Source organism: Ornithorhynchus anatinus, chromosome 1 (assembly GCF_004115215.2).
Source record: "Ornithorhynchus anatinus isolate Pmale09 chromosome 1, mOrnAna1.pri.v4, whole genome shotgun sequence".
In the NCBI taxonomy this organism is placed as follows: Eukaryota; Metazoa; Chordata; class Mammalia; order Monotremata; family Ornithorhynchidae; genus Ornithorhynchus; species Ornithorhynchus anatinus.
The window spans coordinates 64,765,361-64,791,769 of NC_041728.1; the positions used below are offsets into that span (position 1 = coordinate 64,765,361).

Genomic DNA, 26,409 nt, shown 5'->3' on the forward strand with positions numbered 1-26,409 from the left:
CACTTTAATCTCCGTTTTACAGATGAGGGAACTGAAGACCACAGAAGTGAAGTGATTTGCCCAAGGTCACACAGCAGACGGGTGGCAGAGTCGGGATTAGAACAAATCCTTCTGACTCCCAGGCGCGTGCTCTATCCACTGTCATGCTGCTTCAGTAAACACAGACCATCAGTACAACACATTCGAATCAAGTCAGTAATCAAACCTAACCCTGACACTGACACCTATCCTAGTCCCTATCCCTACACTACTTTTCATCTTAACCCTAACCCCTGTGTGATTGGAAGGATTTGGATTTTTGACTCTGTCAAACTATCATATTTACTGAACACTTACTGTATGCAGAGCACTGTATTAAGTGCTTTGGAGAGGGCGACACCATCTCCTCCAAGAGGCCTTCCCTGACTAAGCTCTCCTTTCCTCTTCTCCCACTCCTTTCTTGCTCCCTTTATTCTTCTCGACTCCCAGCCCCACAGCAATTATGTACATATCTGTAATCTATTTATTTATATTAATGTCTGTCTCCCGCTCTAGATTGTAAGCTTGTTGTGGGCAGGGAACATGTCTGTTTATTGTCCTACTGTACACTCCCCAGTGCTCAGTACAGTGCTCTGCTCACAGTTAGTGTTCAATGAATACAGTTGACTGAATGGAGTGCTAGACATGATCCCTGTCCTCACGAAGTTTGCAATCAAATTAATGGTTAACAACGGACGAAGAAGGACATTAGAAACAAGAGGCAAGCTAGGAATTGAATTTAAGGCGGTCACCAAGATAGCTGGGATCAAAGACTCAAATTGCACATGTGAGAAAAATAAGAATAATTATGGTTTTTGTTAAGCACTTACTAAATGTCAAGCCCTGTAGTAGGCGCTAGGGTAGATCAAGTCCCACATGGGGCTCATAGTCTAAGTAGGAGGGAGACAGGCATTGAGTCCCCACGTTACTCCATGTTACAGATGAGAAAAGTATAGTACAAAAAAGTTAAGTGACTCGCCCAAGATCACACAGTAGACAAGTGGCAGAGCCAGCAATAGAACCCAGGTCTTCAGACTCCCAGGCCCATGCACTTTCCACTAGGTCATGCTGTTTCTCAACCCCTTAAAGACACCTATTCATATTTCCTCTCTCTCACTCCCTCTCTCTTCCTCACAAACACCACACACCCATAAAAGCTTAACCCCAAATTTATGCCCCGTAGACCTAAGTAGAGGAAGCAATCAGTGAAATATTCTTTCCGAGATTTAACTTTTTTTATCATACAAAATTTTGGATTATTTGTTTCGTGGAGTTTCTTCTGCCCCAGTTCTGAGCTCTATGTTTTCAGCCAGATGTGGAGACACGAGTCAGAGACCAAAGAAAAGCAGAAACAAAGATTACAGGATACCAAAAAGAGCAAGAAGGCAGGCTGCCTTATCCAAAAGGAAAAGAGAAGACTAAGTGGATACCCAGAGAAGCAGTGTTGCCTAATGGACAGTGCATAGGCCAGGGATACAAAAGGACCTCGGATAGAATCCCAGCTCCGCCGCTTGTCTGCTGCATGACCTTGGGCGAGTTACTTCATTTCTCTGGGCCTCAGTTACCTCATCTGTAAAATGGGGATTAAGACTGTGAGCCCCATGTGAGACATAGACTGTGTCCTACCTGATTAGCTTGTAACCAAGCCAGTTCTTAGGACAGTGCCTGGCACATAGTAAGCACTTAACAAATACCATTAAAACAAAACAAAAAAAAACACACTGTGAACTTTTCTCTGTGACAATGAGGGAAGCACATGGGCCCTGTCAGAGGACTGAACAAGAACTCGAATGAGAATCGCAGCAAGAGGGAGTCTTGGGTGACATAAGCTCGTTGTGGGCAGGGAATGTGTCTGTTCTACCGTTATGTTGTATTCTCCCAAGTGCTTAGTACAGTGCTCTGCACCCAGTAAACGCTCAGTAACTATGATTGACTGACTGACATAAGGCAGAGCTCCCTAATGGTCAGAGAGAAAGGACAGAAGAAAGAGAGGGCTCTTCTATACAACTCCCTCCTAAACCCAGAGACCCCAGAGAGAGTCCCTAGGGCTGAATCCCCCACTAGAGGAGGGGGCCTATGGGAAACTGAGTCATATTGGGCCAGAAAAATAGCGAAATGCCCCCCGGCTGCCAACAGAGACATCTCCAGTTAGCTGATTTAGTGACTCTACTCTTTGAGGACAAGGATAGTAAATTCCTCCAAATAAACAATTGAGTCTTCTCTGGCTACCTGGGGAGGCCGAAAAGTGGAGCTGCCAGCTGCTGTTGGCCCAAGAAGTGCTTTTTACTAGGCCTCCTGTTCAGGCCACAATACCCCAAGCTTCTCTGTTTCAATTGGCACTGTCAGCTGGGCAGCTGGGCATCCTCCTCCCCACCCCCTTCACCACTGAACTTCTCCCCTGCCACCTCTAAGGGCCAAGTCCCACTTCTCCCACCTCCTGAGCAAACTCGGTTAGGATGGCAAGGTAGTGGAGAGCCTCAGAGCGGCTGGAGCTTGCTGGGACCCTTCCCTCTCCAGTGGGACCCTTCTCTCTCCAGAAGCCTTCCTTATGGCTGGGAAAGGCTGGGGGAAAAAAGAGGCTTGACTAATTGGGATTTCTCAGAATACTGGGCTGCAATGTGGGGAGGGAGCGAACCCTTTCAAACTTACCTTCAGTATCACCCTACCACAACTATCCACCGCCCTTTAACTCGTGGAATGAGGGTGGGCCTGAGAGTCGGAGGACCCCCGTGTTCTACTTCTGGCTCTGCTACTTGTCTGCTCTGTGGCCTTGGACAAATAACTAGTCTGTGCCTCCGTTACCTCATGGGGATTAATAGGGATTAAAGCTGTGAGCACCATGTAGGACATGGACTGTAACCAACGTGCGTGATTATCTTGAATCTACCTCAGCGCTTAGTTCATTGTCTGTCACATGATGAGCACATAACAAATACCACTGGGAATAAAAAACAACAAAACAAAAATGTCAAAAAATAAAATAGAAAGATAGACTCAGTCAATCAATGGCAATTAGTGAGCCCCTACTGAGTGGAGGACACTGTACTGTTCTATTTACTAGGGCATGGGCCTGGGAGTCAGAAGGAGCTGGGTTCCAATCCTCACTCTGCCCCTTGTCTGCAGTGTGATGTTGGACAAGTCATTTCACTTCTCCATGCCTCAATTCCCTCATCTGTACAATGGGGATTAAGGTTATGAATTCCATGTGGGACAGGGACTGTGTCCAACCCAATTTGCTTGTATCCATTCCAGTGCTCAGGACGGTGCCTGGCACATAGTAAGCACTTAATTCACTCATTCATTCAGTTGTATTTATCAAACGTTTACTGTGTTCAAAGCACTGTACTACACACTTGGCAGAGTACCACAGAACAACAAACCGACACATTTCCTGCCCACAACGAATTTATAGTCTAGAGGGGGAGAAGCTCTTCCTCCATTTAGCACTCCTAAAATACTCCTCCCCTAAAATGACTGTCACGTGGCAATCCGGAGAGGATTGCTCTCCTTTAGTAGCGATTGCAGGAAAACTGGAATAGTAAGAGGCAGATTGGACAACAGCCACAAGCACTGCAAGTGGCATGAGACAAGAATAATCCTTATGGAATCACAATGGGAAGTGAATTGTCAGTCAGACACAAGTCTGTTCCATCACTCCTGTTCTCGTGGCATGAAAGGGCATCTTCAAATGCTAAAAATGTACAGACGTACCACACTAATTGATGGGACAAAGTGACAACAGAAGAATAAGGGATTTTGTTCATGAGTCACAACCAATTCCACTATCTAGACTTGCCCCCATAGACTCTCAATTTGAATGAACCAGCATTACCTCAACCCAGACTCTTAAAAATCTTAGGTGGAAACAAATAACTCATGATGTTCTGAATTCAGGTTTACCTGAAATAGCCCCTCTAACTGAGGGGAGAAGGGTGTCAAGTGATAGTCACTGTCCTTTTGCTAAAGAATGGAGGAGAGGGACATTTAATCTGGAGTTCTGAAAAGTAAGATGCAGCAGCAATTAGGATAATCTGGGAAATCCAAAGCTCTTCTTTCCCTTACTCCTCTGCTCCTCTCTTCCCAACTTCTCAAAAACAAAGCTAATTGTTCCACTTTTCATAATAATAATAATGGTATTTGTTAAGCTCTTGCTGTGTGCCAAGCACTGTTCTAAGCACTGGGGTAGATACAAGGTGATCAGGCTGTCCCATGTGGGGCTCACAGTCTTTATCCCCATTTTACAGATGAGGTCACTGAGGCCCAGAGAAGTTAAGTGACTTGACCAAAGTCACTCAGCTGCCAAGTGGCAGAGCCAGTATTAGAATCCACGACCTCTGACTCCTAAGCCCATGACCTTTCCACTAAGCCACACTTACCCACCCAGCCAATCAACTGCTTGCTACCTTTCTCGTCCACTGATAATACACGGGGAGGAGGCAGCTTCCGCCATCAAGCTATGAGGATCACCTATTACAATCATTATTATTATTATTGTCATTATTATTATTACTATACAATAGAGTCGGTACACAAAATCCCTGCCCTCCAGGAGTTTACAGTGTAGTGGGGGAGATGAATCCAGACACGACACCAGTCTGCAGAAATATTGGCTGAAGCAGAGGTGACATTGGACAAGATGCTTGGCTCCGAGGTGGAAATCCAGGTCAATATATCTGTACCCACACCACTGAAGCGCCCGATGCCCCAACACATCTGGCAGTCAGTTCCAGATGTCAACAGCCGGGCATGGTTTCAGGGCCTGGATCTCCACTCCTCAAGGATGCCTTACAAGTAGTTTATTTGTTTTATAGTATTCATTAAACGCTTACTATGTGCCAAGCTCTGTACTGGGGTAGATAAAGCTAATCAGGTTGGACCCAGTCCCTGTCCCACATAAGGCTCACAGTCTTAATCCCTATTTTACAGATGAGCTAACTGAAGCACAGAGAAATAAAGTGAGTCACCCAGGGTCACCCAGCAGACAACTGGCAGAGCTGGGATTACAACCCAGGTCCTTCTGACTCCCAGGCTCGTGCTCTATCCATTAGGCCACGCTGCTTCTGAATGTCATTGTTCAGCTAAACGTGCACACGGCCTGACCACCGCACCAGTGGAATGGCTTTTTTGACAGGGACAGACTTGGTCCTTGACTCAGCCAGATCCTCTGATTGAGTTAGAATCCTCTATCTGCTCCACAGACACCCGTGATAAGGTTTGTCGGTGTTCACACAGCTAGAGCCAGACAAGGCTCATTTATTTCCTCTCACTCGGTGTGGTTTTCTGAGAAAAACAGAAACTGCAGCAATGTGGCAGGGGAGGGACTCGGGGACACAGGGAGAGTGTCTCACCGGCAAGGAAGAGAGGCAGTGTTGCCTGCTGGATAAAGCCTGGGAGTCAGAAGAACCTGGATTCTAATCCCAGCTAAGCCATTTGGCTGTGTGACCTTGGGTGAGTCATTTAACTTCTCTGAGCCTCAGTTACCTCCTCTGTAAAATGGGGATTCAGACTGTTTGGGAAACAAAGACTGTGTCCGACCTGATTAGATTGCGTCCACCCCAGTTCTTAGTACAGTACCTGGCACATAATAAGCACTCAACAAATACCATTTAAAAAAGGAGTATTTGCGGGTGAAGTCTGGCAAGGGTACCAAGGCAACAGCCGTGGGACCCCGGAGGTTCAGGAGGAGTGATTGCAACTTTGAAACACAAGGCAGAAGTGCTGGCAAGTGGCAGCTAGAGATGGGGGGAGGAGAAGAGAGAGGGACGAGGAAGAGGCTTCTTGGATAGAAGGTTCAGGACGAGGGAGGAGCGGAGAGCCGAGCCAGGCGGTGCAGACAAGCACTGAGTAAAGTGCTTTGCACACAGTGAGCACTCAGTAAATACGATCATCTGACAGAAGCCCCGGCCGCAAAAGGCAGGCGGTCCTTCGAGGGTCCCCTCTGGGAAAGGGCTGGTGGTTATTCCATCAGTCAACCAATCAATCAAAGGTATTTATTGAGTGTTTACTGGGAACAGAGTACTGTACTAAGAGCTTGGGGAAGTATATTATAACAATGTAACAGATCTGGTAGACCCGTTCCCTGCCCATAACGGGCTTACAGTCTAGAGGAGGAGACGGACGTTAATGCAAATAAATACATTACAGATGCGCATATAAGTACTGTGGGGCTGAGGGAGGGGTACATAAAGGAAGCAAGAGCAAGGGTGAACTGTTCTGTTTGGTCCCTGTGGGCAGATGACTTCCCAATCATGGGTAAACCCCTGTCCTAAAACCCTGAGCCTCAAAACTGGTGGAGATGGTAGAGGTCATCTGATCCAGCCCCTTGCACCCACTCAGATTCAAGACCAGACCATCCCAGTCAGGTGGCAATTATATTTCTTTTTATCTTTAAAGACCTGGAGTGTCAGGTCCTGGGATAGGCCACAAAAAGAAAGGAGTGGAGGGTTCCTCCAGGAGGTTTTTAAGGAAAGAATTCCCCTGTCCTGAACGGGTTTGTCTTTCACTGGGTTGGAGACAAAGGGCTGGCCTGGATCGTGTTAACATCCCATCCAGCTCTGGGATTCTAACTTTAGAAAAAGGGATGCCACCGATTCACTTAATCTTCCAATATATTATCCACTGCTAGTCAAGAAAGAGTTCTGGTTTATGTCCCACTGGAAGCTCTCCAGTGAATCAATTTCCTCTTGTTCAGACCTCAGTGTTCTCAGAGAAAAATTAGCCAATACCACCTAGTAGAACTGGCTGCTAGGCTCCCCCTCAGCCTTGTCTTCTCCTACACAGCCCCAATTCCCTCAACTTATCCTCACAGGGGAAAAAAAAATTCCATTCCTTTCCCCATTTTTCCTTCTCTAAGCCTCTCCACTCATTGGTTTGTCCAAATAACCCTTTGAATGTGCTTTCATTTTCCCTAAGCACTTTCACATTAATAAGTTCATTTTTATGACAACATCCCTGGGACACAGAGACCGAGATCATTCTCCCCATTTTACAGCTGAGGACACTTAGGTTCAGAGAGGTTAAGTGATTTACCCAAGGTCACACTGCCAACCCATGGCAAAGCTGGGATTAGAACCCAGGCCTGCTGACACCCAGCCGCACCAGCAGGCCTCTCTTTCTCCCACATGGAAAAACCCAGCTGTGGTTACAAACACTAACCCACATGGTCGGGACCTAAAATAGACCAGGGCAGGCCAAATGGAAATCAGACAACAGGCCCTAAAAAAATCAGAAAATGGTTTTGGAGAGAAATGAAACATTCCCAGCTTTTCTCTAGCTTTCATGAAAAGAGATTGGGTGATGGATGGGGGAAGAGGAGGAAACTGGAATAAGTTTGCTGCTGATGGTTTCATCTGGACTTAAAGCGTGGGGTTCTCCAGACTGCCACCATCCTTTGGAAGCTTCAGTGCTGCCCCAACCCAAACCCCCCACACCTGTCCTTCTTCCCATAGTCCTGAGGTAATAGTGCTCCCCTCTCTTCCCTAAAAATAATAATAATGATAATTATGTACTTGTTAAGCACCTACTATGTGCCAAACACTCTTCTAAGTGCCGAGGTATTATTTATTTGTGTTAATGTCAATCTCCCCCACTCTAGACTGTGAGCTCGTTGTGGGCAGGGAATGTCACTGTATATTGTCGTATTGTACTTTCCTTTGTGCTCAGTTCAGTGCTCTGTGCACGGAAAGTGCTCATTAATTCTGATTGAATGAATGAATTGATTGAAAACAAGTTATTCAGGTTGGACACAGTCCCTGTCTCACACGGGTATCACGGTCTTAATTCCCATTTTACAGATGTGGTAAAAAGAGGCTCAGAGAAGGGAAGTGACTAGCCCAAGGTAACACAGCAGACATATGGCGGAGCTGGGAATAGAACCCAGGAACTTCTGACCCCCAGGCCCATGCTCTCTTCGCTAAGCCACGCTGCTTCTAAGCCACTCTACTTCTCTCTGTTCTGGCCCTGAAATCCCAATCCCAAAAAGTGAAACCAGTTACCGGGTGAGCGGGGGCAGCAGGAGGGGGTGAGGGAGAGGACGGGCTGTGCAATATTAACGGCGGTCCATTAGGGAGGAGACCCAGGACGAGGGGGGTAGGGGAGGGGGAAGAGGGGAGAGGAAATGAATCCTTTGCATACTTGTGGAGTTACTTAATTGTTTTCCCTTCTGTGTGTGGCTGGAAGCCGGTTATCGGCCCAGTCGCTGGCCCTGGCCGGGGCCGGCTCCGTTTGAGATCTCCGGGAACTTCGATTTGAACCCTTGAAGCCACTCTATCCTGCCGGATTCCTTCTGAAGCCAAAGGCGTTGTCCAGCGTTGTTCCGGGTTGGGAGGAAGAGCCCCCTCCAGCCCCGGGAATCAGCGGGTGGGGATCAGTGGGCTGGCTAGCGCCATCCCGGCCTGGTCCTGCCCTCCACTAGCCAGAGGTATGTTCCTGGGGCTTCGGCCTACTGAGTTTTGGCTCTGAAGCAGGCCCCGAGGTGCTGGGAGAATAATTTTCCCAGGAGGGGAGAACACTCCAGGCGGGTGAATTCATTTGGAGCAGAGCTACCCAGCACAGGTAAGTAGCCGGTTTTCTGTGTCCCCAGCCCTGCTGCTTTCTTCAGCTTCGCTGCACGACTGTGGCCCAGAGGACTAGCTTGGGGCATGGAGAGGCGAGGGGGTACAGTTTTCTCCCATTTGGACTTTATGTGGACTTGCTGGGGGTTAGCCCTGGCCCTCGTGACCTCGGTGTCTCATAGTCGAGGCATCTCTTTCCCTCCGGGGGAAGCATCGGTTCTCATAAGGTGAATGATGATAACAGTCGGTCATTGGTATTTTTTGAGCACCTCCAGAGGAAGCATCAGTTCACTTCTTAATATTAATGGTGATTATAGTCAGCCATTTGTATTTATTGAGCACGTACTGTGTGCAGAGCGCTGTACTAAGTGCTTGGGAGAGTACGATATAACAACATAACAGACACAATGATCTTACGCTCTACTAATAATAGTGGTTTTTGTTAAGTGCTTATTATGTGAAAAGCGCTGGGGTAGATACAAGATCAGCTGGTCCCAAATGGGGCTCACGGTCTAAGTAGGAGGGAGAACAGGTGTCCAATCCCCATTTTACAGACAAGGAAATGGAGGCACTGAGAAGTTAAGTGACTTACCCAAGGTCACCCAGCAGAAAAGTGGCAGAGCCGGATTTAAAATCCAAGCCCTCTGACTCCTATATCTGCACTCTTTCCACTAGACCACACTCTTCCTTTGGATACTTCAGAGGGACTTCCACGGGGCAACTTCTCTCCTCCTCCCATCTCCCCCTGCACTGACAAGACCCCCACTGGGAGAGGTCTCCAGCTCCCGTCTTTGGTAGATTGAAACCTCTTTAGTGGCAGCTACTGTTGTTGTATGTCTCCAGGCACCTAGTACAGTGCTCTGTACAAAGTAAACGACCAGCACAGTGACCTTTTTTTAAAAAATGATATTTGTTAAGTACTTACTGTGTAATAATGATGATAATAATGATGTATTTAAGCGCTTTTTATGTGTCAAGCATTGCTCTAAGCATTGGGGCAGATAAAAGCTAATCAGGTTGGTTACAGTCCCTGTCCCACAAGGGGTTCACAGTCTTAATCCCTATTTTACAGATGAAGTAACTGAGGCACGGAGAAGTTAAGTGACTTCATCAAGGTCACAAATCAGACATATGGCAGAGGGAGGATTAGCGCTCAGGTCCTTCGAACTCCCAGGCCTGTACTGTATCCATTAGTCCAGGTTGCTTTCCTATGTACGAGGCACTGTACTAAGCATTAAGGTAGGCACAAGCTAATCAGGTTGGATACAGACCATATCCCACTTGGGACTCACAGTGTTTACTTTCCCAAATGTTTTGTGCAGTGCTTTGCACATAGTAAGCACTTAATAGGTACCGCTGAATGATTGATTAATTCCCATTTTACAGATGAGGTAAATGAGGCATAGAGAAGTAAAGTGACTTCTCCAAGGTCACTCAGCAGATGAGTGGTGGAGCCGGGATTGGAACCCAGGTCCTTCTGACTCCCAGGTCCATGCTCTGTCCACTAGGCCAGTGGGCAATGAGAACATAACTCTGCACACAGCAGCTGCTCAGTACACTGCTCTGCTTCCAATAGATACGAAGTACACTGCTCTTGCACACAGTAGGAGTTTAGTACAACATTACACAGTGCCCCACCAGGCACCCAACACAGTGTTATGTCCACAGTATGCGCTTAGTAATGATAATAATGATGATGGCATTTGTTAAGCGCTTACTATGTGCAAAGCACTGTTCTAAGCTCTGGGGGAGATACAAGGTGATCGGGTTGCCCCTCGTGGGGCTCACCGTCTTAATTCCCATTTTACAAACGAGGTAACTGAGACACCGAGATGTTAAGTGACTTGCCCAAAGTCACACAGCTGACAAGTGGCAGAGCTGGGATTAGAACTCATGACCTCCGAGCCCCAAGCCCATGCTCTTTCCACTGAGCCACGAGTACAATAGGAGCCCAACACTGTTTTCTGCCTACAGGGATGATGCCAAAGTTTGCTATTCAACACTTCCGTATTGTACTCTCCAAAGCACTTAATCAAAGAATCACAGGTATTTACTGAGCACTTCCTGTGAGTAAAGCACTGTCCTAAAATACTTGGGAGGATACAACAGATCAGGTAGACATGTTTCCTGCCTACAATGGGCTTACAGTGTTAATATAGTGCTCTGCCCACGGTAAGCGCTCGGTAAATACCTCTGACTGATTGATTGACTGATTGACTGACAAACCTCTCAACCATTCACAAGGATTTCGGGCACGAGAACCTGTATGAAGAATGCATCGTAGTGTAAGTAGTTTGGGTACGGTGCCGTTCAGACTTTCTCATCTCCACCAGTCATATACCCGGTGGGACAGAGGGTGCACAAATGAGCGGATGGTTAATGTTGGTATTTGTTAAGCGCTTACTATGTGCCGAGCACTGTTCTAAGCGCTGGGGTAGACACAGGAGAATCAGGATGTCCCACATGGGGCTCACAGTCTTAATCCCCATTTTACAGATGAGGTAACCGAGGCACCGAGAAGTGAAGTGACTTGCCCAAAGTCACACAGCTGACAAGTGGCCGAGCCAGGATTCGAACCCATGACCTCTGACTCCAAAGCCCGAGCTCTTTCCACTGAGCCACGCTGCTTCTATGGTTAGCATAGAGAACAGTGTGGCCTAGTAGATACAGCACAGACCTTTGAGTCGAAGGTAATAATAATAATAATGTTGGCATTTGTTAAGTGCTTACTATGTGTAGAGCACTGTTCGAAGCTATGGAGGAGATACAGGGTAATCACATGAGGCTCACAGTCTAAATCCCCATTTTACAGATGAGGTAACTGAGGCACAGAGAAGTTAAGTGACTCGTCCACAGTCACACAGCTGACAAGTGGCAGAGCCGGGGTTCGAACCCATGACCTCTGACTCCACAACCCGGCCTCTTTTCACTGAGCCACGCTGCTTCCCAAGCTCCATCACTTGTCTGCTGTGTGACCTTGGGCAACTCACTTCACTTCTCTGTGCCCCATCTGTAAAAGGGGTATTAAAGTCGTAAGTCCCACATGGGACCCGGAATGTGTCCACCCTGATTAGCCTGTATCTACCCCAGTGCTTAGTACAGTGCCTAGCCACTTGATAAGCACTTAAAAAATACCAGAAAAAAATTGGGAAATATATGCAAATGTGTGTAAACCATTAACAGCCCAAGAGCCCACAGCACATGGCAATGTTGTGCCACAGCAAGGAGAGCAGAGGAAATTGGTGGTCGGGGATGATGCATGTCTTTGGATGGCAACATTAGGTAACCATTTCTTTTTTTTGATGATATTAGTTGAGTGCTCCTGTGTGTAAAATACTGCTCTAAGCTCTGGGATAGGTACAAATTAATCAGGTTGGATACAGTCCCGGTCCCACCTGGGGCTCACATTCTAAATAGGAGGAAAAGCAGGTATCCTCATTTTGCAAGATTTCCATAGGCAATCCTTCAGTAGCCTTCAGCAGCCTTCACAACAGACAATTCCTCTCTGCATTTCAAAGCTTTACTGAAGTCACATCTCCTCCAAGAAGCCTTCCCTGACTAAGCCCTCCTTTCCTCCTCTCCCACTCTCGTCTGTGTCACCCTGACTTGCTCCCTTTATTCATCCCCACTCCCAGACCCACTTATGTACTTATCGGTAATTTACTTATTCTTATTAATGTCCGTCTCCCCCTCTAGACCGTAAGTTCTTTGTGGGCAGGGAATGTGTCTCCGTATTGTTATATCGTACTCTCCCAAGTGCATAGTAAAGGGGTCTGCAAACAGTAAGCACTCAATAAATTCGATTGAATGAACGAGTGAATTAATGGGGAAGCAGCGCGGCTCAGTGGAAAGAGCCCGGGCTTCGGAGTCAGAGGTCATGGGTTCGACTCCCGGCTCTGCCGCTTGTCAGCTGTGTGACTGTGGGCAAGTCACTTCACTTCTCTGTGCCTCAGTTACCTCATCTGTAAAATGGGGATTAACTGTGAGCCTCACATGGGACAACCTGATTATCCTGTATCTACCCCAGTGCTTAAAACAGTGCTCTGCACATAGTAAGCGCTTAACAAATACCGACACTATTATTAATGAACTTTAATGGCACCTCAACATGCTCTGCCTGGCTGTTTCTGCCTGTTTCACCCCTCCACCAGGATGACAGGACCACAATCCTGCTAGGTTCATCGATCAGTCAATCAACTGATAGTCTCAATAATCAATCTGTGGTACGAATCAGGGCAGGGCTTCTACCTGGGACCCCGCTTCTCTCCTTATTTACTCCATCCACCGTGAAATGATTCAACAGCAGAGCCTAGAATTGCTGGAAGGAAGAGAGCTCTCATCGTTGAACCCTGTATTAAAGCCTCTCATCACCACAAGTAGCGTCGTGGCCTAGTGGGAAGTCAGGAGACTTTACTGTGAGTCCCAGATCCACCAAAGGCCTGCTGTGTGTCCCCTTCACCACACCGTGCCTCAGTGCTCCCATCCGTAAGATGGGAGGGGTAAAATGAAAAGGCGGAGGTGAAGATGCTTAGGTTGAATCTGGATGCAAACTTGTCTATCATTTCGGGAAAAGTTCCAGCTGTTGAAGTTGTGGCTGCTGGGAGGGGAAGGGTCTCCTATCAGATCTGGATCACGAGGCCCTAGAACTCCGGTGAGGCAGAACAGCCGGAGGCCTTTTGGCGCAGGGGAGAAGTAGATTCCTTCCATTTCCCCCAGCAAAGAGAAAGTTTTCACTGTTTAATGTCTACTGAATAGAGTATGGGCCACGGAGTCAGAAGGACCTGGGTTCTAATCCCGGCTCTGCCACTTCATTCATTCATTCATTCGATCGTATTTATTAAGCACTTACTGTGTGCAGAGCACTGTACTAGGCCTTTGGGACAGAACAATAGGTAGATACCCTGTATCTTACCCAGCGCTTAGAACAGTGCTCTGCACATAGTAAGCGCTTAACAAATACCATAATAATTATTATTATTATTATCAACAATACAAAAATAAACAGTGACAATCCCTGCCCACAATGGGCTCACGGTCTAAAGTGGGGGAGACAGACATCAATACAAATAAATAAAATTACAGATATATTCATAAGTTCTGTGGGACTGGGAGGAGGGAGGCACTTGCCTGCTGTGTGACCTTGGGCAAGTCACTTCACTTCTCTGTGCCTCAGTTTCCTCATCTGTAAAATAGGGATTAAGACTCTGAGCCCCATGTGAGACGGGACTGTGTCCAACCTGATTAGCTTGTACCTAACCCAGCATTTAGTTCAGTGCCTGGAATGGAAAAGTAGCATGGCCTAGTGGAAAAGGCACAGGCCTAAGAGTCAGAAGGACCTGAATTCTAATCTCAGCTCTACCACTTGTCTGCTGTGAGACCTTGGGCAAGTCACTTCACTTCTCAGTGCCTCAGTTCCCTCGTCTGCAAAATGGGGATTAAGACTGTGAGCCCCCTGTGGGACAGGCACCGTGTCCAACCTGATTGCCTTGTATCTACCCAAGTGCTTAGGACAGCGGTTGGTATCTAATAAAAGTTTAACAAGTACTATAATTATTATTATTAATAGTAGTCGCTTGTATCTACCCCAGCTCTTAGTACTATGACTAGCACATAGTAAGCGTTTTAACAAATACCATTAAAAAATAAATAAATGGAAACCTGAGCACACTTCCCAGGGCTGCTGTAACTGGGTGCTCAGCGGGGGATCGTGTTTCTTGGGCGGGTTTGGTGCTGATGACCTAGTTGGATTACAGTGCCTTGGGCAGCTGAAAAGGAGTTTGCTCAAGCCCTGGTTGCTCGCTGCTGCCCTGATGTTGGACTTGCGAAGGTGACTTCCCCCACAGCCTCCCAGACAGGGATGTAGAGACGTCCAGACTGTTTGCCCTGAGCCTCAGGTGGGTAGTTTTATTTATTTATATGAATGCTTGTCTCCCCCTTTAAACTGTAAACTCACTGTAGGCAGGGAATGTGTCTGTTACACTGAAATCAGTCAGTGAGTCAATCATATTTATTGAGCTCTTACTGTGTTCAGATCATCATACTAAGCTCTTGGGAGAGTCCAGTATAATAACAGACACACTCCCTGTGGTACTTAGTACAGTGCTCTGCACACAGTAAGTGCTCAATATAAGCTTGCTGAGGTCAAGGAATGTCTCTGTTACATCGTCCTATTGTGTTCAGACTGTGAGCCCGTTGTTGAGCAGGGATTGTCTCTATCTGTTGCTGAATTGTACACTCCAAGCACTTATGATTGAATGAATGAATGTTATACTTTCCCAAGCGCTTAGTACAGTACTCTGCATACAGCAAGCACTCAGTAAATATGCCCGACTGACTGACTGAACCCTGGTATGTCCAGCTGACCCGGGGGTCTATTCAGGGGCAGAGTGTCACAGGGCATGATTAGTGTACCTTGTTGAAGGCAGGCAGGAAATCAAGGAGTTGTTTCAGGTCCACGGAGGGGCTCCTTCAAGTGCAGCAAGACGAATTCAGGTTAGACACAAGGAAGAACTTCCCGGTTAGGAGAGGTTAAAACAGGTGACTGAGGGAATCTAGCGGGCTTGAACAAAAAGGAGAGGACCCATGCCTTTCTGTACATATCTGTAATTTGATTTATTTATATTAATGTCTGTCTCCCCCTCTAGACTGTAAGCTCTTTGTGGGCAGGGAATGTGTCTACTATATTTGCTATCTTTTACTCTTCCAAGGACTTAGTATAGTGTTCCGCACACAGTAAGCACTCAGTATATACGACCGAGTGAATGAATGAAAAAGTAGGCAGAGAATGTGTCTGTTATAGTCTTATATTGCACTCTCCCAAGTGCTTAGTATAGTGCTCTGCACACAGTAAGTGCTCAATAAATACAAAGGGCTGACTGACCGTGATGTATGGATCTGAACAGAGACAGGGAGTTGGACTCAGTGACCACACTGGATGACATTCTCCTCCGAGCCCCGTCCTGAGAAGCCCCAGTCTGGCAAAAGTGACCAGAGAGGCTGGGAAAACAATCATTTTCTGGGGATTTTCCTCCCCTGCCAGCCTGACCCAGGGACCTGCAGAGACCCAGGGGTGCCAAGGCCCAGGAGCAGGAGATCTCAGGAAAACAAATCCTCATGCCGGGGGGAAGAACAGAGCGCTAGGTCGATTGGGAGCCTGGCTGACTCAAGGACAACAGCGCTCTGTGACCCAGACCATTCCAGCTCCGAATAAAGGTTCTGGCTGTGGGCCCGGACAGCCTGCCCTTGGCAACGGACAGTGGAAAACATCCAGACTATGTAACTGGGGCTTTCTCCATGCCGGGCACAGAATGATCTCCAAAGCAAAGAAGCAGCAGGGAGGACCAAACCCACATTCCTGAATCATGTGCCACCTGGGTCTGCCATGGCCCACCTCCCTCTAATTCCTCCTTGGCTCCCAAACAGGACTCACTGTGGGGACAGAGGGGGCTTTGCACTGATCAACTGTAAGGGGGGAGTCTTTGTCCTGGGTATTGGGGGGCTCTCATCTCCTGGGTATTTGAAGCAATAGAGGGCTGAGATTTCCTGCCTTCATGAGAACGGACATACATAAACCCCAGTCAGCTATGGTCTGTCCAGTCTAGAACTGTTGACACTGACAACAATACCAGAATGCCTAGAGGAGTTGTGTACTGGTTTCCTCTCTGAACATCCCCTCTCTAGGTTTAGGATGGACCTTTCAACAGCCTAACTCTTCCCTTTCCATCCGACCCTTTCTTCAGTGACCCAGCATGGACCACCCAACACCCCTTACTCTCCCCTCTCTCCATCTATGACTCTCCTTCCAGTGACCCAGCACGGACCCTCCAACACCCCTATCTCTCCCCTCTCTCCTTATGATTCTCCTTCACCCAGCATGGACTGTCCAGTATCCCTAACTCCCCTCCCTGAATCTCCCTCCAGTGATCAATCAATCAATCATATTTATTGAGCAGTGTGGTCTAGTAGAAAGAGCATGGGCCAGGGAGTTAGAGGACCTGGGTTCTAATCCATGCTCCACCACTTGTCTGCTGGGTGATCTTGGGCAACTTACTCAACTTCTCTGTGCATAATTTACCTCATCTGTAAAATGGGGGTTAAGACTGCGTGCCCCTCGTGGGACATGGACTGTGTCCAACCTGATTATCTTGTATCTATCTTATCTCTAGCTCTTATCTGTAGCACTGGGACTTAACAAATACCATAAAAAAAATCTCAGTGAGGCAGGGCTCCCCCTCTCAGGGTCGCAACTGAAGAGTTTCCGATATTCTACCAGTCTTGACTACAGGAGGAGAGTCAAGCAGTGGCATACCCATTTCATTCCTAGCTTGGGCAGTGGGTAGCGAATGGAAGGCAGTCTACTACAAGTCAAAACTCACTTGGGCTGGGCAGCAGCGGCATGGGAGAGAATTGAGGGTGGAGATTCAAGCTTATTGAACGGAAAGAAGCAGCGGTAAACCACTTCCATGTTTTTATTAAGAAAACACCAGAATGAATGCAGATGGAGGTGGGGCATTCTTGGAGAGGTGTGTCCACGGTGTCGCTATGGGTCAGAGACAACTCGACGGCATAAGGCAGAACAAGACAAGGGGCAGGGCTGAGCCCAGGATGGTGGGGGGCCCAGGATGGTGATTTTGGAGTAGCAGTGAGAGTCAGCTCCAGCATGGAGGTCACAGACAACCTCCTGCTTGGCTGTGGAAGCTCCCATTACCCCCAGCTCTGGTCTGCTACGACAGGAAGCCTTCCTTCCCCCACCTCTGCCTTCCCCCCTCACTGCATCCACATACCTCCAAAGCCCAGTTTGAAATACTACCAGCGAGGGTAAACAGCCCATCGTCACAATGACAGTCTTCCTCTTCGACCCGTGGGCAATAAAACTAGATTCAATGAGATGAGAAAATTGCTGGGTTTGGAAATAATTGAACCAGGCAGGACAAATCTTCTCTGAGACTATCATTATGCCGCACCCTGCTTGTCGAAAATCATTATTCCTGCAGGAGGAGGTGGGGAAGGCATTCAGGCAGGGGCAGTGTTCTCTCCTAAGCATCAAACGATTGGCCGGAGCGATGTGGATTTCTTCACCGATGTAATTTCGTCACTTGCCTCCAGCAAGCAAGTGGGCCGTTGTGTCCCGATGCCCAGTGTTCCACTGAGGCTCTGAGCAGGGTGCCAGATGGGGGAATTTCACCCAAGCTGCTTACTTTCCTGTCCATATAAATCCCACTAAACGAGTCACATCCTCTAGACTGTAAGCTCCTTTGGACCCTCTCAAAGGTCCTTCTCGCTAAATCCAATGACCTCTACCCAATCCTAATCCTCCTTGACCTCTCCTCTGTTTTTGACACTGTCGACCAACCCCTTCTCCTGGAAACATTATCCAATCTTGACTTCATGGGCGCTATCCTCTCTTAGTTCTCCTATCTCTCTGGCCTCTCGGCCTCAGTCTCTTTCACAGGATCCTCCTCTGCCTCCCAACCTCTAACTGTGGGACTCCTTCTAGGCTCAGTTCTGGTCTCCAGTCTATTCTCCATCTACACCCACACCGTTGGAGAACTCATTCGTTCCTCTGGCTCCAACTGCCATCTCAATGCAGATGATTCCCAAATCTACAGCTCCGGCCCTTATTTCTCTCCCTTTGTAATCTCACCTTTCCTCCTGCCTTCAGGACATCTCTACTTGGATGTCCCCCTGTCACCTCAAACTTAAAAAAAGGTCCAGAACAGAACTTCTCATCTTATCACCCAAACCCTCTCTGCTCTCTGACTTTCCCATCACTTTAGACAGCACCAACTATCCTCCCTGTCTCACAAGTCTATAACTTTGGCATTATCCTCAACTCATCCCTTTCATTCAATCCACATATTCAATTCATCACCAAATCCTGTTAGTTCAACCTTTGCAACATCACTAAAACCTGTCCTTTCTTCTTCATCCCCACTGCTATGGCATTAATCGAAGACAAATGTGTGACTGTGGGGAAGTCACTTAACTTCTCTGTTCCTCAGTTACCTCATCTGTAAAATGGGGATTAAGACTGTGAGCCCCACGTGGGACAACCTGATTCCCCTGTGTCTACCCCAGCACTTAGAACAGTGCTCTGCACATAATAAGCGATTAGCAAATACCAACATTATTATTATTAATCGAAGCACTTATCCTATCTCCCCTTGATTCCTGCTTCAGCCTCCTTTCTGACTTTTCTGCCTCCTATCTCTCCCCACTCAAGTCCATATTTTACTCTGCTGCCCGGATCCTTTTTTTTACAGAAATGCTGTCCATGTTTCCCCACTCCTCAAGAACCTCCAGTGGTTGCCCATCCACCTTGACTTGAAACAGAAACCCTTTACTACTGGCTTCGAATCACTCAATCACCTTGCCGCCTCCTACCTCACCCCACTACTTTTCTACCACAGCTCAGCCCGTGCACTTTGCTTCTCTAATACCAACCTACTCACTGTACCTCAATCTCATCTATCTCACTCCTGACCTCTTGCCCGTGTCCTGCCATGTCCTGGAGCTTCCTCACTCTTCAATTCCTACAGACTCTCCCTACTTTCAAAGCCTTATTAAAAGCTCATCATTACCAAGATGCCTTCCTCAACTAAACTCTCATTTCCCCTACTCCTCCCTTCTGCATCACCTTTGCACTGGGATTTGCACCCTTTTTTCACTCCACCCTCAGCTTCACAGCACTTCTGTACATATCTGTAATTTACTTATTCTGATGTCTGACTCCCCCCTATACTATAAACTCATTGCGGGCAGGGAATGTGTCCACCAACTCTGTTATACTGTAATAATAATAATGATAATAATAATAACTATGTGCCAGGCACTGTACTAAGCGCTGGAGGGGATACAAGCAAATTGAGTTGGACACAGTCCCTGTCCTATGTGGGAATCACAGTCTCAATCTCCATTTTACAGATGACGTAACTGAGGTACAGAGAAGACAAGTGATTTGACCAAGGTCTCAAAGCAGACAAGTGGCAAAGCTGAGATTAGAACCCATGACCGTCTGGCTCCCAGGCCAGTGCTCTATCCACTATGCCATGTTGGTTCTCAAGAGCTTACTCTCCTGAGAGCTTACTTCAGTGCTCTGCATATAGTAAGCACCCAATAAAAGTCATTGATTGATTGATTGATTTCCCCTGGTTTGCTGTCAGGTGTGAGGCTGGACAAAGCAGTGTTTCCTGGGGCAGGTTTAAAGCAGGTGGGAGGGGGGGAGACAGGGAAGAGTGACAATTGGAAGCAGCGTGGCTCAGTGGAAAGAGCCTGGGCTTGGGAGTCAGAGGTCATGGGTTCGAATCCCCGCTCTGCCGCTTGCCAGCTGTGTGACTGTGGGCAAGTCACTTCACTTCTCTGGGTCTCAGTTACCTCATCTGTAAAATGGGGATTAAGACTGTGAGCCTCAGGCAGGACAATCTGATCACCCTGCATCTACCCCAGCACTTAGAACAGTGCTCTGCACATAGTAAGCACTTAACAAATAACAACATTAGTATTATTTAAAGTCATCTCAGCACCGTTCTCCATCTCCCTTTCCTTTTCCCAAAAGGTTTGCACCTCCAGCCCTGCACACCCACTGCACAAGGATTTCACCCAGAGACAGATCCCCGGGGATCTGAACTTCATCTGGCTGGCACCCCCAAACAGCATGAGGAAGTGCCTCTCACCCCTCCAATGCCCGGGAAAGACAAGGTAAGGCAGGCAGGGAGGCTCGGCCCAGCCCACCCAGGTCTCTGCCCTGGCAGATGTCTGTCCAACAGGTCCAAGTGGGGTGGCATGATTGGGAAGGCAGGGAAGTAGTTAGGGGGGACCTCCCGGGGGCGGAAGTGGCTCCGTAGGAGACTTTGAGAGTGGGGAGGGATGTGACTGGGAGGGTTTGAGGGAGGGAATCTGATACAGGGAGTACGGTTGGGGCGATGGGTCAGGAGGGAGGAGTGGGGACCGAGGACAGGGAGGAAGGATACTATGGTGGGGTTCACCGACTGAAGACCCCAGGGAAGGGTTAGCCCCAGCAGGAAGCAGCCGCCCGCCCTCCAGGACAGGAATTAGCCACAGAATCTCCATCTCCTTTTCCCACCCTTTCCCATGCTCTTGGGGGAATGGGGGGAAGGGAAGGTCTTGCTCCTTCTCCAGCAGCCACCCTAAGTCCCCCTGTGCCCCCGACACACACAGGCCAGGGACGGGCGGTGTCCACCTTCAATCCTGAGAAGAAAGCAGCCCCCAGGTCCAGCTGTGGTCAGCAGGAGGAGAGCGGAGAGGCGGGTCCGGTTCCTGGAGCCCGAGGCCAACACCGTGCACGGTACGCTCCATCACCCCAGTGCCCGGCCCGGCAGCATGCAGCAGGCTTGGGAAGGGGGTGGCGAGTGGCTGACAGGAGGTGGCAGACAGCAGGTGGAAATGGGCAGTGGGCACTGGACAGTGGGTGGTGGATAGAGAATGGCAGTGGGTGGCTGACAGAAGCAGGTGGCAGACAGTGAGTGATGGACAGCAGGTGGCAGACAGTGGGTAGTTGACAGTGGGTGGTGGAGGTGGCAGTGTGTGGTGGATGGTGGGTGGTGGACAGTGGGTGGTGGAGGTGGCAGACAGCGGATGGCAGGCGGTGGACGGTGGTTGGCGGACAGCGGGAGGCAATAGAGGACGGTGGATGGTGGACGGTGGGTGAGGGACAGAGGGTGGCCGACAGTGGGTGACTGATGGCAGATGACGGACATCTGGTGGATGACAGCAGGTGGTAGAAAATGTGTGGTGGAAAGTAGGTGGCAGACCGTGGGCGGCAGACAGTGGGTGGAGGATAACGGGTGGGAGACAGCAGGGGGCAGACAGTGGGTGGTGGACTGTGGATAGCTGACAGCAGATGGCAGAGAGTGGATGATGGACAATGATTAGTTGACAGTAGGTTGCTGACTGTGGGTGGCAGACAGTGGGTGGCGGGTGAGAGGTGGCAAGGAGGTGCTCTGAGCCAGGCCCCACCCGGAGTCTGGTGGGAAATGTCATTCACAGGCTGTTCCTCTCCTGCCCGACTCATCTCCCCAAGCCCCCGACCCCTGCCCCCAAGGAGTCTTGGGGATTGGGGGAGTGGGTAGGGGTTGTCTCCCAGCTCTGATTGCTACAGGCTGGCTGGGTGACCTTGGGCTCCTCTGGGCCATCTGGGAGCCGAGAAGGCTCACTTCTGTCCCTCCCAACCTCCCCAAGGTTGGTTGGGAGGTGAAATAAGCTAGTGTCCTGGGCACTAGCTCTCAGCCCCGGGGGGGGGGGCCGACTGTCCCACCATCTAGGACTGGGGCTTCGTCAGGCTGACTCTGGTGAAACAGGCCTCCCGGGAATGCTTCACCTCGGCCTGGACTTCTGTGGAAAACTCCAGGACGGGGAGGAGGTCTCCGGGGCCCCGGGAGAGAATCTGTCTTCTGCTATTCCCAGAATCGTTCTGGAAATTTCACGTTCACCTTTCACCCACTGGGCTTTTGGATCCCGATTCAGATTTTAGAGCTAAGAGCAAATTCCTTTGGTTGCAACACTTTCTCGTCATCCTCTGTCCCACTCCCACACACCATACTCACCTCATCCTCCTCCTTTTCTTCCTCCTCCTCTCTTTCCTCCTCTCCTCTCCTGTTCCTCCTTCTCCTCCTTCTCTCTATCCCTGATCCAAGCCTCTACCTTTCCCAGGTGCTGGAGGAAACCCCTCAAGCAGTGGGGAATTCGGGAGAAATATCTGGCCAGGGTAGATACCCTGTGGTGGAGCAGAAGCTCAAGGTGGCTGGATGGGGCAGCGCCCCACCCGCCCTGACCCCTGTTCCCTGGCTCACTCAGGAATCTCATCCCGCCCAGAGTTCCTCTCCTTTTAGCCCGCCTTGGGGTACCCATTTCTGCCCGTGGCACTCAAGCGGAATCCTTAAAAATCTTTGGTGGTCACTCTTCCCTGCCACCTGCCCCTCCCCACCATCCTTCACCCTTCTTTCCATCCTGTGACACACCTCACCACACTGTCCATGACCCACGCTGTGACCCTTATCAATGCCCAAAACAACCTGCCACATACCCATAATACACCCCACCACACACGTCATGACACAACCTGTGGCACAACGCACCACACTGCCCATAATAAATCCCACCGCTCGCCCATGACACACCTCCGTCACACTCCCCATGACACACCCTGTGACACACCCCAACCACTGCCCCAACACAACCTGCCACACACCCATGATACACTCTACCACACTACCCACGACACACCCTGTGGCACAACTTGCCACACTGCCCATAACAAATCCCACCACATGCCTATGACACACCCTGTCACACTACCCACAGCACACCCTGTGACACACGGCACCACATTGCCTATAACAAAACCCCACCACGTGCCCATGGCGCACCGTCTGACACACCCTACACGATGCCCACAATGCACCCCACCACACTGCCCATGACACATCCCACCACGCTGCCCACAACACTCCCCAAGACACTGCCCGTGATTCCCCGTGACCCACCCCACTGGGGACATGGACACTCATCTCGGTTTCTTCGTCTCCTTCCAGAACTCTCCTTAGAAGACAGCATCGAGGGTAAGTTTCCCCCGGGGAGGACCGTCCGCCGGGCTGGCCTGGCCCCACTGCAGAGGAGATTCCGGGCTGAGAGTCCAGCTAGGACAAGGGTTTGGTATCCTTGGGGCCTGGCCCTAAGGGAGCATCGGAGAGTCTAGCACAGAAGTCGCTGTCCGGGGAAGGTTACAAGGATGGGCGGGTCCAGGAGTGACCCAGGTCCATGTCCCTCTCTCTCCAGTGACAGGTTCACTTTGTGGTCAGGGAAAGGTTGGGGAGGAGGTTGAGCCCCACCCAACTACCCCAAAATGACTGAGAAGGGGGTATTCCAGGTGCCCCAGTGGGAGATGGAGACCTGGGACCAACCCAGGAAGGAGGGTGGGGGGAGAGAGACGCAGAGAGAGACAGAGAGACAGAAAAAGAGACAGAAAAATTAATCCTGTTAAAGGTTTCGATAAATCCACGAGTGAGTGGTCCATATAGGGAAATTGGAGGGTGAGTCAAGGATGGAGAGGGGAGAGTTTGGGGTGTTGGATGATCTGCACTGGGTCACTGGAGTCAGAGTCAGGGATGGAAAGGAGAGAATTAGGGGTGTTAGTTGCCCTATGCTGGGTTATGTTGGTTGCCTCATGCTGGATTACTGGAGGGAGAGTCAGGGATGAAAAGGGGAGAGTTAGGGGTGTTGGATGGCCCATGCGAGGAGAATCAAGGATGGAGAAGGGCCCTTTCCTCTCCATCCAAACTGCTACCACTTTAATACAGTCACTCATCCTATGCCGCTCGGATCACTCCATCAGCCTCCTCGCTGACCTCCCAGCCTCTCGTCTCTTCCCGCTCCAGTTCGTACTTCACTCTGCTGCCCAGGTCATTTTTCTACAAAAATGTGCGGGACACGTCATCCCGCTCCTCAAAAAACTCCAGTGGTTGACCTTCCACCTCTGCCTCAAATAAAAACTCCTCACCATTGACTTTAAAGCACTCCGCCACCATTCCCCCTCCTACCTCACCTAAGATACTCTCCTTCTCCGGCCCAACCCGCACACATCGCCCCTCCAGGGCTAACCTTCTCACTGTGCCTCGATCTCCCCTGTCTCGCCGCCGACCCCTAGGCCACAGGCTGCCTCTGGCCTGGAACGCCCTCCCTCCTCAGATCCAACAGACAGATACTCTAACACGGCTACCGATTTCCATGCACTGGCCGATTCTCCACCACCAAAGTCCAAGGCAAAAAGCCTAGCTCGGCCCGCTGTCACCGTGCTGTAACCATGGCGTTGATCAATCAGTTATCGATCATTCCATAGTATATACTGAGCACTTACTGTGCAGAGAACTGTACTATGTGCTGGGGAGGGTACAATACAGTAGAGTTAGTAGTAGATACATTCATTCATTCAGTCAATAGGATTTATTGAGCGCTTACTGTGTGCAAAGCACTGTACTAAGTGCTCGGGAAAGTACATATAACAACAAACCGACACATTCCCCGTCCACAATGAGCTTAGGGTCTAGAGGGGAAGATAGACATTAATATAAATAAATTCAAAATACGTACAATCATTCATTCAGTAGTATTTATTGAGCACTTACTATGTGCAGAGCACTATACTAAGCGCTTGGAATGTACAAATCGGCAACAGATAGAGACAATTCCTGGCCAATAACAGCTCACAGTCTAAACTGTGCTATGTACATAGTGCTATAGGGCTGAGGATGAGGTGAATATCCAGTTCCCAAAGGGTACAGATCTAAATGCACTGATGAATATCCAGTTCCAAAGGGTACAGATCTAAATGCACCGATGACAGAGAAGGGAGAGGGAGTCAGGGAAAAGAGGCCTTACTCAGGGAGGGCATCTTGGAGGAAATGTGACCTTAGTATGGCTTGAAGGTGGAGAGAGTGGTGGTCTGCCTTACATGGAGGGAGAGGGAATTCCAGGCCAAAGAAAGGATGCGGGAAAGGGGTCGGTGGAGAGATAGAAGAGAAGGACTGTGAGTTCACCGTGGGCAGTGAATGTGTTTATCAAGTCTGTTGTATTGTGCCCTTCCAAGGGAATTCCTGGCCAAAGAAAGGATGGGGGCAAGGGGTCGGTGGAGAGATAGAAGAGAAAGACTGTGAGTTCAATGTGGGCAGGAAATGTATTTACCAAGTCTGTTGTATTGTGCCCTTCCAAGAGCTTAGTATAGTGCTCTGCATGCAGTAAGCGCTCAATAAATATGATTTATTGATTGATCAGGACACAGTGAGTGAGCTGGTGCTAGAGGAGTGAAGTGAACGGTTTAGGCTGTATTAGGAAATCAGTTATCTCTACTGCCCTTCTAGAGTAAATACCTCATACTGGGAGCCAGTGTCTGCAGGGGAGACGTCAGGCTGGAGGGGGCAGGCAGTGACCAGAGAAAAGGGGGCAGACTCGGGTGGGGAATAATTCTCAGAGACAGAGGGCAGACTTTGGGGGACAGTGCCAATAAGGGAAAGGGCAGACTGGAGGGGTGATGGTGCCCAGAGGGGAGAGATCAGACCTGGGGTGCAGTGCCCGAAGGAGATGGAGGTTGAGAAAGTGCCCAGAGGAAAAGCAAGTCCCTCCAACTCTTGCCAGGGTCCCCTGGCCTGTCTCCGGCTCTGCCCCTGGGCTGTGGAGGCCCCAGGTAGGGAGGTGAGTGCAGGTGGATCCACAGGACAGTCACAGTACCCACACGCTTTAACCTTTTCTCCCCTCCTCATGTGTATCCCGGCAGCTCCTGCCCGGACCCCCGCCGGCCTCTCGCTATTTCTGAGGGTCTCCGTGTGTGTGCTGCTGCTCCTGGCTGGGGGGCTCTGCTACAGCAGGGCCCGGACGGACCACCGGCCTGGGGAGGGCCTGCCATCCCAGCTCCTTCTCTTCCTCGTTCAGCTAAGGCGGGCTGCGCTCACCTGTTGGGCCTGGTTCGGGCGGCAGTGACCGAGGCTCAGACGTCCCCCCCGCCCACCGTCGCTCCGGACCAAGATGGAGCCGGACAGGCCAACCAGCTGTGACTCCAGTGGGTGAGGCAGCCCCAAGTCCCTGCCATCGGCAGGGCACCCTGGCCTTCTCTGAATGGAGCCCTCGAACTGGGCCCTTGCAGAGGAAGGGGAGACTTCAGGGGAGGCTCCAAAATCTGCTTCCGTCACTTCTGAAATGCTTCTGAGTCACAGTTGTCATCATCGTCGTCGTCGTCAATATTGCTGAGCAATTTCTGCATTCAGTGCTCTGTACTGGGCCCGCTCTGTACTGGGCACCTACTGTGTGCAAAGGACTTTACTGAGCATCTTCT

General features: G+C 49.6%; 1 protein-coding gene across 4 annotated transcripts; it reads left to right on the plus strand.

Moving 5' to 3' along the window:
• The first annotated feature begins 8,150 nt into the window (after nt 1-8,150).
• C1H14orf180 (chromosome 1 C14orf180 homolog) lies at nt 8,151-26,409 on the plus strand. Of its 4 annotated transcripts, XM_029057242.2 has the most exons (6): nt 8,151-8,571; nt 14,324-14,464; nt 20,125-20,267; nt 20,748-20,874; nt 23,120-23,146; nt 25,855-26,409. In XM_029057242.2, the coding sequence occupies exons 3-6, from the start codon at nt 20,250-20,252 to the stop codon at nt 26,055-26,057; spliced, it is 375 nt and encodes a 124-aa protein (XP_028913075.1). In that variant the 5' UTR covers nt 8,151-8,571; nt 14,324-14,464; nt 20,125-20,249; the 3' UTR covers nt 26,058-26,409. The 4 variants fall into 4 exon arrangements, with proteins under 4 accessions (XP_028913075.1, XP_028912495.1, XP_028913310.1 ...); XM_029056662.2 differs by lacking the exon at nt 14,324-14,464; XM_029057477.2 differs by lacking the exon at nt 14,324-14,464 and having other exon boundaries at nt 8,151-8,437.

Bases quoted from the DNA above. Each gene is read 5' to 3' on its own strand.
- C1H14orf180 (XM_029057242.2), top strand. The intron at 20,875-23,119 runs GTACGCTCCATC...GTCTCCTTCCAG, and splicing joins CGAGGCCAACACCGTGCACG to AACTCTCCTTAGAAGACAGC. The intron at 23,147-25,854 runs GTAAGTTTCCCC...GTATCCCGGCAG, and splicing joins CTTAGAAGACAGCATCGAGG to CTCCTGCCCGGACCCCCGCC.